This window comes from Miscanthus floridulus, chromosome 1 (genome assembly GCF_019320115.1).
Source record: "Miscanthus floridulus cultivar M001 chromosome 1, ASM1932011v1, whole genome shotgun sequence".
Lineage (NCBI taxonomy): Eukaryota > Viridiplantae > Streptophyta > Magnoliopsida > Poales > Poaceae > Miscanthus > Miscanthus floridulus.
Genome location: NC_089580.1, coordinates 9,629,403 through 9,642,089, shown reverse-complemented (window position 1 = coordinate 9,642,089; position 12,687 = coordinate 9,629,403). Strand labels below are relative to the sequence as shown.

Below are 12,687 nucleotides of genomic sequence, written 5' to 3'. Positions count from 1 at the left end.
GATTGTTTATGGATGAAATTGAACTTAAAATGCAAAGTTTAAGGACCGAAGCGATCATCTTCGTAGTTGTAGGATAAAATTGAGCCTGAAACTAAAGTTTGAGGACCTAAACAGATGTTTTGAAAGTTTATGGATGAAATTGAGCCTCGAGTAATAGTTGAGGGACCAAAATAACTATTGTGCCAAATATTAATATTTATGGTACATAATTAGTATCATTAGGTAGATCGTTGTATATACTTTCATAATAAACTTATTTGATATATAAATATTGCACGTATTTTCTACAAACCTAATTAAAGTTGAAAAAGTTTCACCAGCACGATTTCCATAGCGACTCTATTTTTTATACGGAAGCACTAGAAAAAAGATGCTGTTATTAACTACATGCCCTTTGTTCAAGGGAAAAATCAATTCTGAAGAAATTTCTTCGTCTCAACTAGTGCCTACGGTCTTTGCATCACCTCACCTAATCGAACCCATGATTTTCCGATGCGCAGGTGGCGTCACCAAACACTGCAGCAGCAGCCTATCTTGATTCTTGAACCCGCATCTTCTGTGTTGTTGGAATGGGTACGAATAACCAGACGATGGCTCTGTTCACGTGGGTGATAAACCAGCTTAAAAACATCGTTGACTAATTTGATGTAAGAGAAAAATACTATTTATTCGCTGAAAAAGTATTACCATAAGATAAGCGAACAAAGCCGATATAGTAGGCCTATAGTGATATTTGGAAATCTGTTGTGTTCTGATCTCTAAATAAACATAAGGCCATATACTGCATGTTACGTGTTGTACACCCCATATGGCTCAGTTTTGGAAGAAAGATGCTGAAATTGGACGTGCTATCACGAGAGAAATTGTAATGTAGCTTTCGATCGGGACATCACAACTTGACTCCGATACGATCCTGCTTTGTTTGACCCTAACCCGTATTCATTCCACAGAAAATGAACTCGATTCCGACGCTACGTAGCTCTAAATAGCTGGACCAAAAGAACACATCAGTGCCGCGAAATCAAAAGAGGCCATGTTCGCTTCTCTTATGTGCCGTACCGTTTCAATGAAGGAATAATGTTTTTCTCTCACGACAAATCAACGAATAGTACTTTCAGCCATAACTTTTCAGCGAAGCGAACCGGGCTAGAATCAGATGGTATACTGATACACCTTGGCGGCTTGGCCTTGGAAAAAAGCCGTTGCTGCTGCAGCTATAGTTTTTTTTTTCCCTCTCTTAAATCCTGTAGTGGCAGCAGCAGCGACTTTTCCTGCAGGCGAACAAGCTGGAAGAAGTGTATACGGAGTACTCTGCAAGGAACACAAAAAGGAAAAGTTGATTGGACCGATGCATACTTGATGTTGAGGGTATAGTAGTTGCATGTGTCAAAACTCAAAACGTCGATTGTACCTTAGAAAACTGGTGAGTAAGACGTGAAATCCTCTGATTCAATCCAGTTAACCTGTCTACTGATTTTTATGACAAACCTGTCCGAGAGGTTGCAACCAAAAGCATCACGAAGAGGGAGCTATAATAGATCCCGCGTCGTAGCGCGTACGTACGCGCGCGTTGCATGGCGGAGCCGCAGACGAGTAGTGCTGGGTAGTTTGGGTGGAGCGTGGCATACTGGGACGTGTACACGTGTCCACGTCGACCGGAGAACTGTTTTAAAAAATAAACTCTTGCTTTTACTGTAGATCAGAGAGAAGAGAACGAGCTTGTTTGCTGGTAGATTTCTGGAATGATAAATTTAGCTGGTGTTGATTTGTTATGAGAAAAAAAAATACTATTAACTGACCAATAATATCTGCACCAACAGCCGTCGGTGGATTGCTCGAGCTCGATCGGGTCATCCTTTTGAGGCTTGGACTATTGACTTCTATCGCCAAGTGGGATCGTACTTCCTGTGACTATTCCAGGTTACTAGCATGTGGTTGTGGTTCAATAAGGAAAAACAAACAAACTAGTGTACTTATTCGTACTTATAAATTTCCACAAATAATAGAGCACATGTAATAAGGTCGCCCTCAACAGTTAATCAACTGCAAACTCTCTTCCATGCGGTGCCCTGTCAGATAAGCAGCGCGACGGAAAAGGTCGCGGCTACCGGCTAGGAGTACGTAGATCGAGTAACGGTCCGTGGCCGAAATTTGAGACGCTGTTTCTTCAAGACGAAGCAACGAGTGGTGCGTGCTGGAATTTTCAGAGCGTTGACTGTGACGGGCTTCTAGCCAGTTTTAGCGATTTTTCAAGCTCCAAAACTGAACCACAAATTTCAGAGCAGTTCTTCATCAAGCAAGTAGTAGTACTCCGTACTCCCTAGCTGACTTTAGGAACGCCGCCGAACGCCGAGTGAGGCCTTGTTTAGATACTTTTCTGAAACTTCACGTCATATCCGATCGAATATTTGGACATGTATAAAGTATTAAATATAGACTAAAAAATAACTAATGATATAGATTGTGACTACTTTGCGAGACGAATCCTTTAAGCCTAATTAGTCCATGATTTGACAATAAAACGCTATAGTAACACATGTGCTAATGACAGATTAATTAGGCTTAATAAATTCATCTCGCGGTTTACTAACGGATTCTATAATTTATTTTTTTATTAGTATTCGAACATTCCATACGACACTCTATATAACATCTGATGTAATACCTCAAAACTTTACGAGCTGGATGTCAAGAAGGTCTGAGTAATAAAAACGAGGCTTGAAGAATGAAAGCGTCATGACAACCATGCAAATTGATCCCAGCACGTCACACTCACACCAATTCATTGTTCCCTCAGCTCGACGGTTGTTTCCACATCGGTGCCTTTTCATCGGTGCCTTTTCGGCGTACGTGAACGCGGGTCTACTGTCTACGGCGCCGCCACCGTTGGCCACCGGTCATTTTTTAACGATCATACTGTACCACATACTTACTCCTTTTCGGAGTACATCACATCGAATGCAAGTATATTGTACGTACACGTACGTGTATGTATAAAATTGCGTGCTACACAAATACTACTACTTTGTGTGTGGATAAGGCTGCGTTTAGTTGGGTGAAATTTGATAATCTGGCTACTGTAACACTTTCGTTTTTATTTGACAATTAGTGTTCAATCATGAACTAATTAGGCTTAAAATGTTCGTCTCACGATTTCCAACCAAACTGTGTAATTAGTTTTTTTTTCGTCTATATTTAATGCTCTATGCACGTATCATAAGATTCAATATGGTGGTTACCGTAGCACTTTTTGGAAAAAGTTTTTAGAACTAAACTTGGGCTAAACCTGCAAAAAAATTCCGAAGCCTTCACGGAATTGGCAATACTTTATGCCTGGATAGCGACACTGCAGCAACTGGACTCTTGTCTGGCGCCGGTTATCCCCGCGCCCTTTGCCTCTGTGTTTTATCCCAGGCCTCCTCGTTTAGTTCGTAAGCCATGGTTTAAAATATTTTTGGCTAATTTATTGTGAGAGAAAAATACTATCTGTTCGCTGAAAAAATATGGTTTATAAGACCAGCGAATAAGCCCTAATCTGCTGTCGTCTTCGACCTTGTGAATGGGAACGGGTGACTAGGCGGCTGAAATTATCATTAGGACACGTCAGCTAATAATTGTACAATTTTAATTTAAAGTGCAGTTAGCATTGTCGAAGCTGATCCGTGTAGCTCCAGATTATTCAAGAGAGAGAGAAAAAAGGGGAAACCTAGATGCCGAGAAAAGAATCACGACATACTGAAAGGAAACAGAACACCATTCGCAAAGAAACAAGAGAATGAAACACAACACATACCAATAATGAAACAGAAGATGCATATATGCTAAGCTAAATAGGCTCCATTCGTTTCGCTGAAAAAAAAAATAAACCGAAATATTATTCCGACTGAAAAAACAAGCTAAAAAAGACGGATTATAAGAAAAACGAACAGAGGGGGCCAGGGGGTGTTTTAGAACCGATGTCATGGACCTGAGCGGTTTTTAAGTACTCCAAGACTGGAACTGATTGGAAGGGCAGGCGAAGATATTCACGCACTGCACAGAATAGACTGAACTCTGAAACAGGAGAGTGATACAATCCTGATAAGAACGGAGGCATCTTGCAGCCTGTTCGTTGGTTGGTTTCTGGGCTGATAAGCCCGGCTGGTGTTGATTTGTTGTGAGAGGAAAACATTGTTGACTGACTAATAAGCCCTGACTGAAACCAACAAGCGAACAGCCTGTTGATATACGTATTATAGGCCGCAGGATGAACTAGGAAAATCACTTTGCTGGCTGCACGAAGAAACGGGTCACGAAACACGGGACAACGCGGCCATGTTCGCAAGTGTTTTCTTCTCTCAACGAATCAGTATAAACATCAGTCTAAGGTAAATTTCAGCATAAGTGAACATGGTGATCATCAGTGCATGGGAATATGGGATCCAGAATGCCATCCTTTGACTTTTGACGTCATCAACCGACGAGAGCTTATGATTATTGATCATCATCACTCGTGATACGTACAGTACTTACTACGTATAATTTGAGTGTTCACGTGGCTCACCGACAAGATGTACTCCTAGTACTTGCTAGCTCAAAGTCGTCCTACTCCTGCCGCCCTTGGGTTGCAATTTGCAAGGGGGGTCGTCCTCGATGGATCGGCACCGCACCGAATTGCGCTGCGCGGTCGCCAACGACGGCAACCTCATGTGACGCGAATCACGCGATCGATCCAGGCTGCTCCAGAAATCAGAACTGACGCCGCACCGGATCGAGTCACACTTTTCAACCAGATCAGAAAGAAGAAGCCACGCGGCAGCAAAAGGTAAATACTGTTGTACTAGCAGCAGGAAAGAGTTGAGCCTTTTTTTCGCTGGCGTGTCGTCCTTGTCTGAACTGAACAAAGCCAAGCCACCAAAAGCTGCTGCACTCGCATGCATGCTCCCGTGCGGAACAGTTGTGCTCGGACGTCGGACCCGCCCCCGCCCGCGAGATGTCATCATTTCCTCCCGTGCGGCTGCGGGGATCCGATCGGGACACAGGACACGGCGGCCGCCAGCACAGTAGGCCATGCTTCGGGAGGGAGCGGGACCGAACCGAACGGGCGCCTCACCGGCACGGCATTTGGTGCCGCATGGGCATGGCGTCTCGGCTCTGCTCGGAGGAAGACGACGAGGGCCGATCCTCGTGTCCAGCATCCGCTCGCTGCCAGTCACCCTGTCAGACCAGAATTTCTGACATGGACCGATCGAGTCAGCTGTCGGTATCCCGGGTCGAAAATCCGCTCAGGATTTGTCTTTCCTCGCGTTGCGCTTGCTTTGCTTTTTGGTTGGCAGCAGGCAGTTGGTTGGACACTCCTGCGTGGAAAGCGCTCGTTCCGGTATCACGTAATTCGATGAGAGTGGGAGATTATCAAATGTCTAGGAATGACAAAATAAATAAACCAATTTTGGTAAGGCGTATGCTTGTACTAAATTCGATTTTTGTCTGTTGCATAATAATTCACTAAACTTCTGGAGACGGGCATAGGCCTCTTCTCCACCGTGCCACCGTGGGTTGTAGTCCCAACCTCCACCTCTGCACCGATCATCCATGCCATCTCAAATATATACGGCTTCACAGCATGACAGAGTGTCCTACAGATGGTACGAATGCTTCAACTGACAAAAGGTGCAAGCCACTGCTTTTGGAAGAAAAGCTGGAACATATTAGGAGAGAGCAAAGGCTAACGAGCCAGCAGCTGTCTGCATAGAGAGAGAAATAATGAGATAGCAACAAACAAGTGATTAGCCTGCGATGCAGAGAAGACGACATCAACCATTTTTTATCTACATGGCAGCTAACTTTTGATTAAGGCCAGTGGCACTACTGCGTGCGTAGGCTCTGCCCTTGCGAGCGATATTTTGCGTGTCACGAAGGGCACCGGAATAAGCCGGTGTTTGGTTGCACCTCCTAGACTTTAATCACGGTCCCATCGAATGTTTAACACATGCGGAGTATTAAATATAGACTATTTACGAAACTAAATGCATAGATTGAGACTATTTTACGAGATGATTTTTTAAGCCTAATTAGTCCATGATTTGATAACGTGGTGCTACAGTAAATATATGCTAATGACGGATTAATTAGGCTTAATAAATTCGTCTCGCGGATTACTGACGGATTCTGTAATTTATTTATTTTATTAGTATCTGAACACCCCATGCGACATCCCTATATGACACCTCCTAAACTTTAGTCACCGGATCAAACACCCCTAAAGCTTTATATAAAGCACTAAGAAGAGATGAAGGCAAATAAAGTAAATTTTTATTGGAGCATGAAAAGTCAACTTGCAGGCGGGCTCGTTCGCGGCCGGCCGCTAACCCGCCTCGCTTGCCGCAAAGTTTATTAGCGGGCTTGCGGCTTGCCACAAAGCTAGCGGATCTTACGGACAAGTGTTCCGCGGACACAACAAACTTGTATGCAAAACCCGCAAGACCCGACAAGTGTTCCGCGGACTCAACCTGAAGCTCAAGGAAGCACCTGTCAGCACCCTCATTGGCAACTTTGGAAGCGTAGGAATGGAGTGGTTTTCAGAGCTGAGAATGCAACGATTCCAAGTGTAATGTAATGTAATCAAAGAAAACGGTGTAATTTGTAAAATCCAACGCCTTAAAGGCGGGTTATGATCAATATTCAATAAATTCAGGTGGAGATCCTCTCCCCGCGGTGACCAAGTAATTAGTCCAAAGTGATTGTTGTTAACAATGCTTGAACACTGTGTGTTATGTTCTCCCATGCTGGCGAGCACCACTGAAAACATCCTAGCCTGGCCCCTTCTCCTTAGGCTCAACACTATTCAGGAAGATGCTGCTGCTGCTACAAAGCTAACACTGGCTCCTGGTGGAATTTTCTATCCAATCCGAAACAGCCAGCACGATTTGGATTCCATTTTGTCCTTATCACTAACTACAAGTGTTCGATTGACGGACACAAGGAGGCAGATGCTCTAACAAACTAGAGACAATCTCTCAGCCCTCGGTACAATCAGTATCTCTTGTTCCTCCCATTTTGTTTTTTGATTGAGAAATGAAGACGGAGAACATCATATGATACGGACCCATCGTCGTCAGGTTTCGAGCTCTTCTGAGGCATCTCCGATAGAGAGGAGTTATAAAACTCAACTGCTGTAAACACCGCCGCGCATTGCACTGCATTTGTTCTTGCAGGAAAGATGCAACTGATATGAACCAATCAGTGTGGTGGTTGCAGGAAGCCAGGAGAACCTGAGGATGGAGGCACCTCGCTTCCAGAACCAGTCACCTACAGGCATCCGTAACACCTGACATAATCATGAAAACCTCAATATGCAAACTCAAGAAACTCACAAGCCCTGACAAACATGCAGTTTTGCGTGACGGCCAGCGCGGTGGCTCGAGCGAGTGCGGGTGAGCGTGGACAGCGGGCAAGCGCGGCCAGCGAGCGAGCACGGTGGCGCGGCCGAGCGCAGCCAGCTCGGCCAGCAGGCGAGCACGGCCGCACGCCCGAGCGCAGACTGCCGGTGGCACAGCCGGGGCGGAGGCACGGCGACGGCGGGGCGCGCGACCTGCGCGAACAGGAGCGCAGCCTGCGGCGGTGCGGTCAGCGCGTACGGTGAGTGTGGCCAGCGCGGCGGCGCGGCTTGAACGGGAGGGCCGGTAGGGTTCAGGACGAGCCGGAAGGGAGAGCAGAGGAGGGTGTTGCGGGTTGCTGCGAGGCTTCTCGCTCGCCCAACGGGCTTGGAGGGTTGGAAGTCTTTGGGCTACGAAAAAATTACAGCCAGTCCACACCAGCCACGAAGACTAGTTTTGCGGGGCGAGCGGACGGGTTACGTTAACGACCCGCCCCACCTGCAACTTGAATGAAAAGCCTTTTCTTCTGATTTAGGCCCATGGGTTATTTAGTGGTACATACCAGCCCATGGGCTCCCACGCCTCCTAGACCTTGTAGGCCCAACAGTCCGCCCCAGCGCAACGTGAACACAATGGTCAGCGACAGTGAAACGCCGGCCCGAATGGCCGACACCCGCAGACAAACGCGAACAGTCCACCATACCCAAACGGTCCAGCCGTGTCCACAAGCCCGCAACCAACCCAACCCACGGCCGCCGCACCGGAGCAGCAGAACCCACCAAGCCCTACGTCGCCGCGGCGGTCGGCGAGGGGAGGGATCCTGGAGGATGGTGGCGATCTCGATGTACCGCGGCAACCTCCACATTGGCGGTCACGACAGCGGCGCCCCTGCCCCGCGCCGGTGGGAGGCGCCCCGGCCGGCGCTCGACGCGAAGCGGTTCCGCCGCCTCGTGCGCAACCGCTCCCGCGCCGTCGCGCGCCTCGCCGGGACGCCGCCGCGGCAGGTCTCCCAGTCATCCTCGGACTTGAATGGCGGCCGTGGCGCTGCCGATCCCGAGCGAGAGGCACCGGATGAGGAGGAAGGGGACGAGGGGGGAGAAGAGGAGCAGGGACAACTGCAGCAGGACCAGGAACGTGAACATCAGCAGCATCAGGAGGAACAGGGGAATGGGGAGGCGGAGCAACAGCAACAGGAGCAGCAGGAGGAGGAAGAGGAGGAGCAGGAGGAGGGGGCGGTGGAGGACGCGGACATGGAAGATGCGGGGGAGGTAGTTGTTGAAGGGGATGGTAATGGCGATGCTGAAGAAGGTCAGGGTGAAAGTGAAGGTGTTGACCCAAACCAGGAGGAGGTGAGGCCGTCCGAATTATTCATTGCCACTTCACTATCAGTTCGTTGTTTGATGATCTGTATCCGTGTGCAATTGCTATGGGTCTGTGCCACTGCTAACTGCTAATAGCGATCGGAAATTTAGGGAACTGTGTAGATACTGAGATTGTATGTTGAAAGTTAAGCTGGAAAGAAATTAAGTGTTGCAGTTCCTAGGACTGTAGGAGGATATCGATGGATGTGAAGAGTTAGGTTCTACGATTTGGCATCTGCGTACATGTTCAATCTGGCAAAAAATGGCAGCTATTTCCATCTTGCAGTGAAAAATGAAGCTTCTAAGATAGATTAATCAGCACTAAACATTGTAGTTGCCCAAAAGAGGATTATTTCCTTCTGTTAGGAACTTGGGATACTTGATTGCCACTGAACACAAATTTAGCTAAGGCTGTTGTATTATTTGGAGACTTTCTCTCATGCTTTTTTAAGGCACAAGTACTTGAGTAGAACCAAGTAAGGTTGCATATTGCTTGCATCTGAATAGGTGTCTAAGCATTTGACCTTTGTGCTTTGTTTTTGTTATGTTGCAAGCACTATCTATCTACGTGGCTTTATTGAAACAACCATAGTTTTACATTTATTCCAGGTGAGTTATCCTGATGGAATTGATGAGAAGAAGAGAAAGCTTAACGAAAAGCTGGACGTCCTAAATAAAAAGAAGCATGGCCTTGTGCAGATGCTGAAGCAGGTATCTATTTGTGCCATTATTTATATTTCTGGTTGATTTGTGTGTGGTTATAGTTTAAAACAAATGGAAATTTGCTGCATATTCATCAGCTGAATAAGTATTGAGATATGTCACATGGTACCCAATCTTATACTTTGCGTGATGACCAATTTGGTAACATATTGGTCTGAATGGAATTAATGAAACAATAATAACCTTCAACATTTGAACCTGGTCATTGTTGCGCCCTCACTTACGGCCTTGAATTTCTCCGGCTGGTGGAAGTCGGCCATCAGAAGGGTGCCTTTGGAGATGAGGAAGGGGCTGAATTTCCCTCATCATCCTAGTTTCTTGGGAAATTTGGAAACATCGGAACTCCTGTGTGTTTGATGGAGCCTCACCAAACATTCAAGTGCTGTTCCAGTCTGTAGGGGACGAGTGTAGTGTTTGGTGCATGGCAGGAGTCTCATGGCTTAGCGCTCTCTTAGCAAGGTCGCTGACCCTGGGTAGTTAGTCTCCGATGTGGTCAGGTGGTCGTGTTTTTCCTTGGACAGAAGGCATAGTCTGTTTTTTCTCAGTGTTGTGTGTATGTTGGGGACCTCGGGTCCGGGTTCTTCCTAAACTCGGCTCGTTGTATCTTTTTTTCTATCTTAATGAAATGATACACACCTCTCCTGCGTAGTTCGAGAAAAATAACCTTTCAGTTCCAAATATCAGTTGACCCCAAATGAAGCATAGCTCAACCTGTGTTGTTCTGCAACTTCACTATCAGTGGTAGGAAAAATTCGCTGCAAACTAGGATGAGTTGCATATATACCCATTGTAAATGTGTAACTTGCAAATGTAAGTTAGTCTGTATGAATATGGTCCGCTCATTATTCTTTGTTGGATAGGTTATAATAGTCTGGCCAATTTTTAATCATTATGTTGCACAGTGTTAAAAAATACGTGGTTAAACGCACGCTTAGGCGCGCTTAAATGCTAGGCGGAGACCCAACTTCTCGCCTAGGCCATAGGCGTCCAATTAAACGCACCATGAACTACCAGAACCCATGGATGACAAAGAAAGGAAGAGAAGAGACGAGATTAGGATGGCAAAATGGTTCGTTGGGTTATGACTCCATCTATGCCTACCTCGTGGTGTCCACGTCGCCCGATTTCGCTCACCCCCTGCTAGATTGAGCCCCTTCTGCTCAATTTCTCCATGTGCGCAGCCAAAGCAGGGTTGCCATGGAGAGGGAGAGGATAGGCTGCGTGTGGGCGGAGTAGAGGTGGGCGCATGGAAGAGCGGATGGGGTGAGCGCAGGAGGAGCAGAGGGGGCACACCATCGAGAGGGGGAGCGACGGACAGGAACGTGTGGGCGGGTGGCAGAGTGGTGGCGGCACGGCTGCATGAGAGAGGATTGGACGATTGGCTTCCTGCCTTAGTGGCAAGTGGTCCAAGTGGGCTGTTATGACATTGCTCTTCCTTTTCTGTTTATTATTTCACATTTATACAACTAAATCTCCTAATACGTAGCAGACGTGTAAACATTTAATCACGTTTAGTCTATGCTTACACAGGCGCTAATCAGTGTCTTAGCGCCTGCCTAGCGCCTAGCGTTTTCTTGAACCTTGATGTTGCATATGCCATTGCATGCAGATGCTTCACATTATGATTGGACATTTCAAGTAACCCTCTTATGGGCATGGGGCCTTGAATTGCTTTAGCATAATGTCACTACCAAAGTTTTGGTATCTTCTTCCTCTAAACCTAAAATAAGTCTATCTAGGTTTGTTCTAAGGCAAACCTTTTTACCTTTGGCTACCAATATCCGAAAAGTATGTAGTTGATGACACAAGACATTGCTAGATTCATTTTGGAAATATACTTTTACAATATATAAATAATTTCATTTTAAATAATACATTGTTATAGATAACTAGTCTAACTGTCTTAGGGACGACCTAGATGGACTTATATTTGTGATCCGAGGAAGTATTTTCTTTTCAAATAAATATTATACTTGTTGCTTTGTTCCTCAGTCCATTTTAGAAGGAATAAGTAGCAGCAAATGCATGCACAGTTATTTGGTTGGTTTGCTGCTCTCTTTTATTCTGATTGAGAACATCGTCAGGGTACTAAATGCCATTGTTTTGGCTGTTTGAATGACTAGGTCTTAAATGCAGAAGAAGAAATCCAAAGGCGTAGCATGCAGGCTTCATTGCGTGCTGCCATGCCTCAGCCGTCAGAAAATGCAACAGATGGAAGTTCTGTTTCTAGGTTGGCCCCTAGAATGACTGTTGATGTCAATTTTGGTGATGTTGCTGGCGATTCAGATGCTGGTTCTAACCAGGGCACTCCTGGACGCCCCTTGCTTCACTTCCACAGTATCTCTCCTTCAACAGCCTCTTTTGCGAGGTCACCGTTTGGTTCTCTACAGGTAAGCTGCTCGAATGCTCATTCAATAGTCTTGTTGTAAGTCCATTTCTACTTTTGTCTGTGTTACATGTTTTGGCAAGTGTTTAAATGGTAGCAAATTGCAAGAGTTAGACTTCAAAATCAGCTGATAACTTAAGTAGTAAATAAATATGATTCTTTCAATGCTGCCCAGTTTGCTTATATACCATTTCTGACTCTCTTTGTTGGGTTGGTCCCCAAATCAGCTGATAACTTAAGTAGTAAATAAAGACAGATTCTTTAAATGCTGCCCAGCTTGTTTATATACCATTTCTGACTTTCTTTGTTGGGTTGGTTTTAGTATTTTCACATTGCTAAAGAACCACATCTAATGTTACAGGGCCACACTCCAAGGATTCCGGCAACATTCTCTACGGCAAGTCCATCACGCTACGCCACAAATATACACCAAGGACAACCTCCTGCTCTTTATTCAGCATCATTGCCAGGAAGTAACTATGTAGCCTCATCACCTTCCCCGGCCGCATCTGGTGGTTCTTCCTCGGTGTTCAGGGACCCTCGCCCAACTCTACATAGGTTCTTACTTTGTTCGTAGTTGTACCGCCATATGGGTGTTATTTATTGACAATGTTGCTAAAATCTCTTAGCTACCCAAGGATTTAGATAATGTTGTGCTTCGGGCAACACTAGTGGAAAACCAAAACTCGTCTCTTATGTGTGTACTGTAATTAGCATGCAACATCACTAAAATTATGTAAAAATTAGGATATTCGTTTTCCTGCTAGGTGCTAGGGGGCCAGATCTTCTGGACAATGTGCTAGGTAAATGTATTATTACTAGATTCGAAGTGTCAATGCACTGTGCAGTTACTCAAGTATTC

The 12,687-nt window shown here is 45.7% G+C and overlaps 1 protein-coding gene across 1 annotated transcript; it reads left to right on the top strand.

Annotated features, from left to right (window-relative positions):
- Nucleotides 1-8,090: 8,090 nt before the first annotated feature.
- On the top strand, nucleotides 8,091-12,681 carry LOC136540482 (uncharacterized). Its single transcript, XM_066532516.1, has 4 exons — nucleotides 8,091-8,704; nucleotides 9,326-9,427; nucleotides 11,563-11,829; nucleotides 12,187-12,681. Exons 1-4 carry the CDS (start codon nucleotides 8,183-8,185, stop codon nucleotides 12,400-12,402), a joined length of 1,107 nt encoding a protein of 368 aa, XP_066388613.1. The 5' UTR covers nucleotides 8,091-8,182; the 3' UTR covers nucleotides 12,403-12,681.
- Nucleotides 12,682-12,687: the final 6 nt, after the last annotated feature.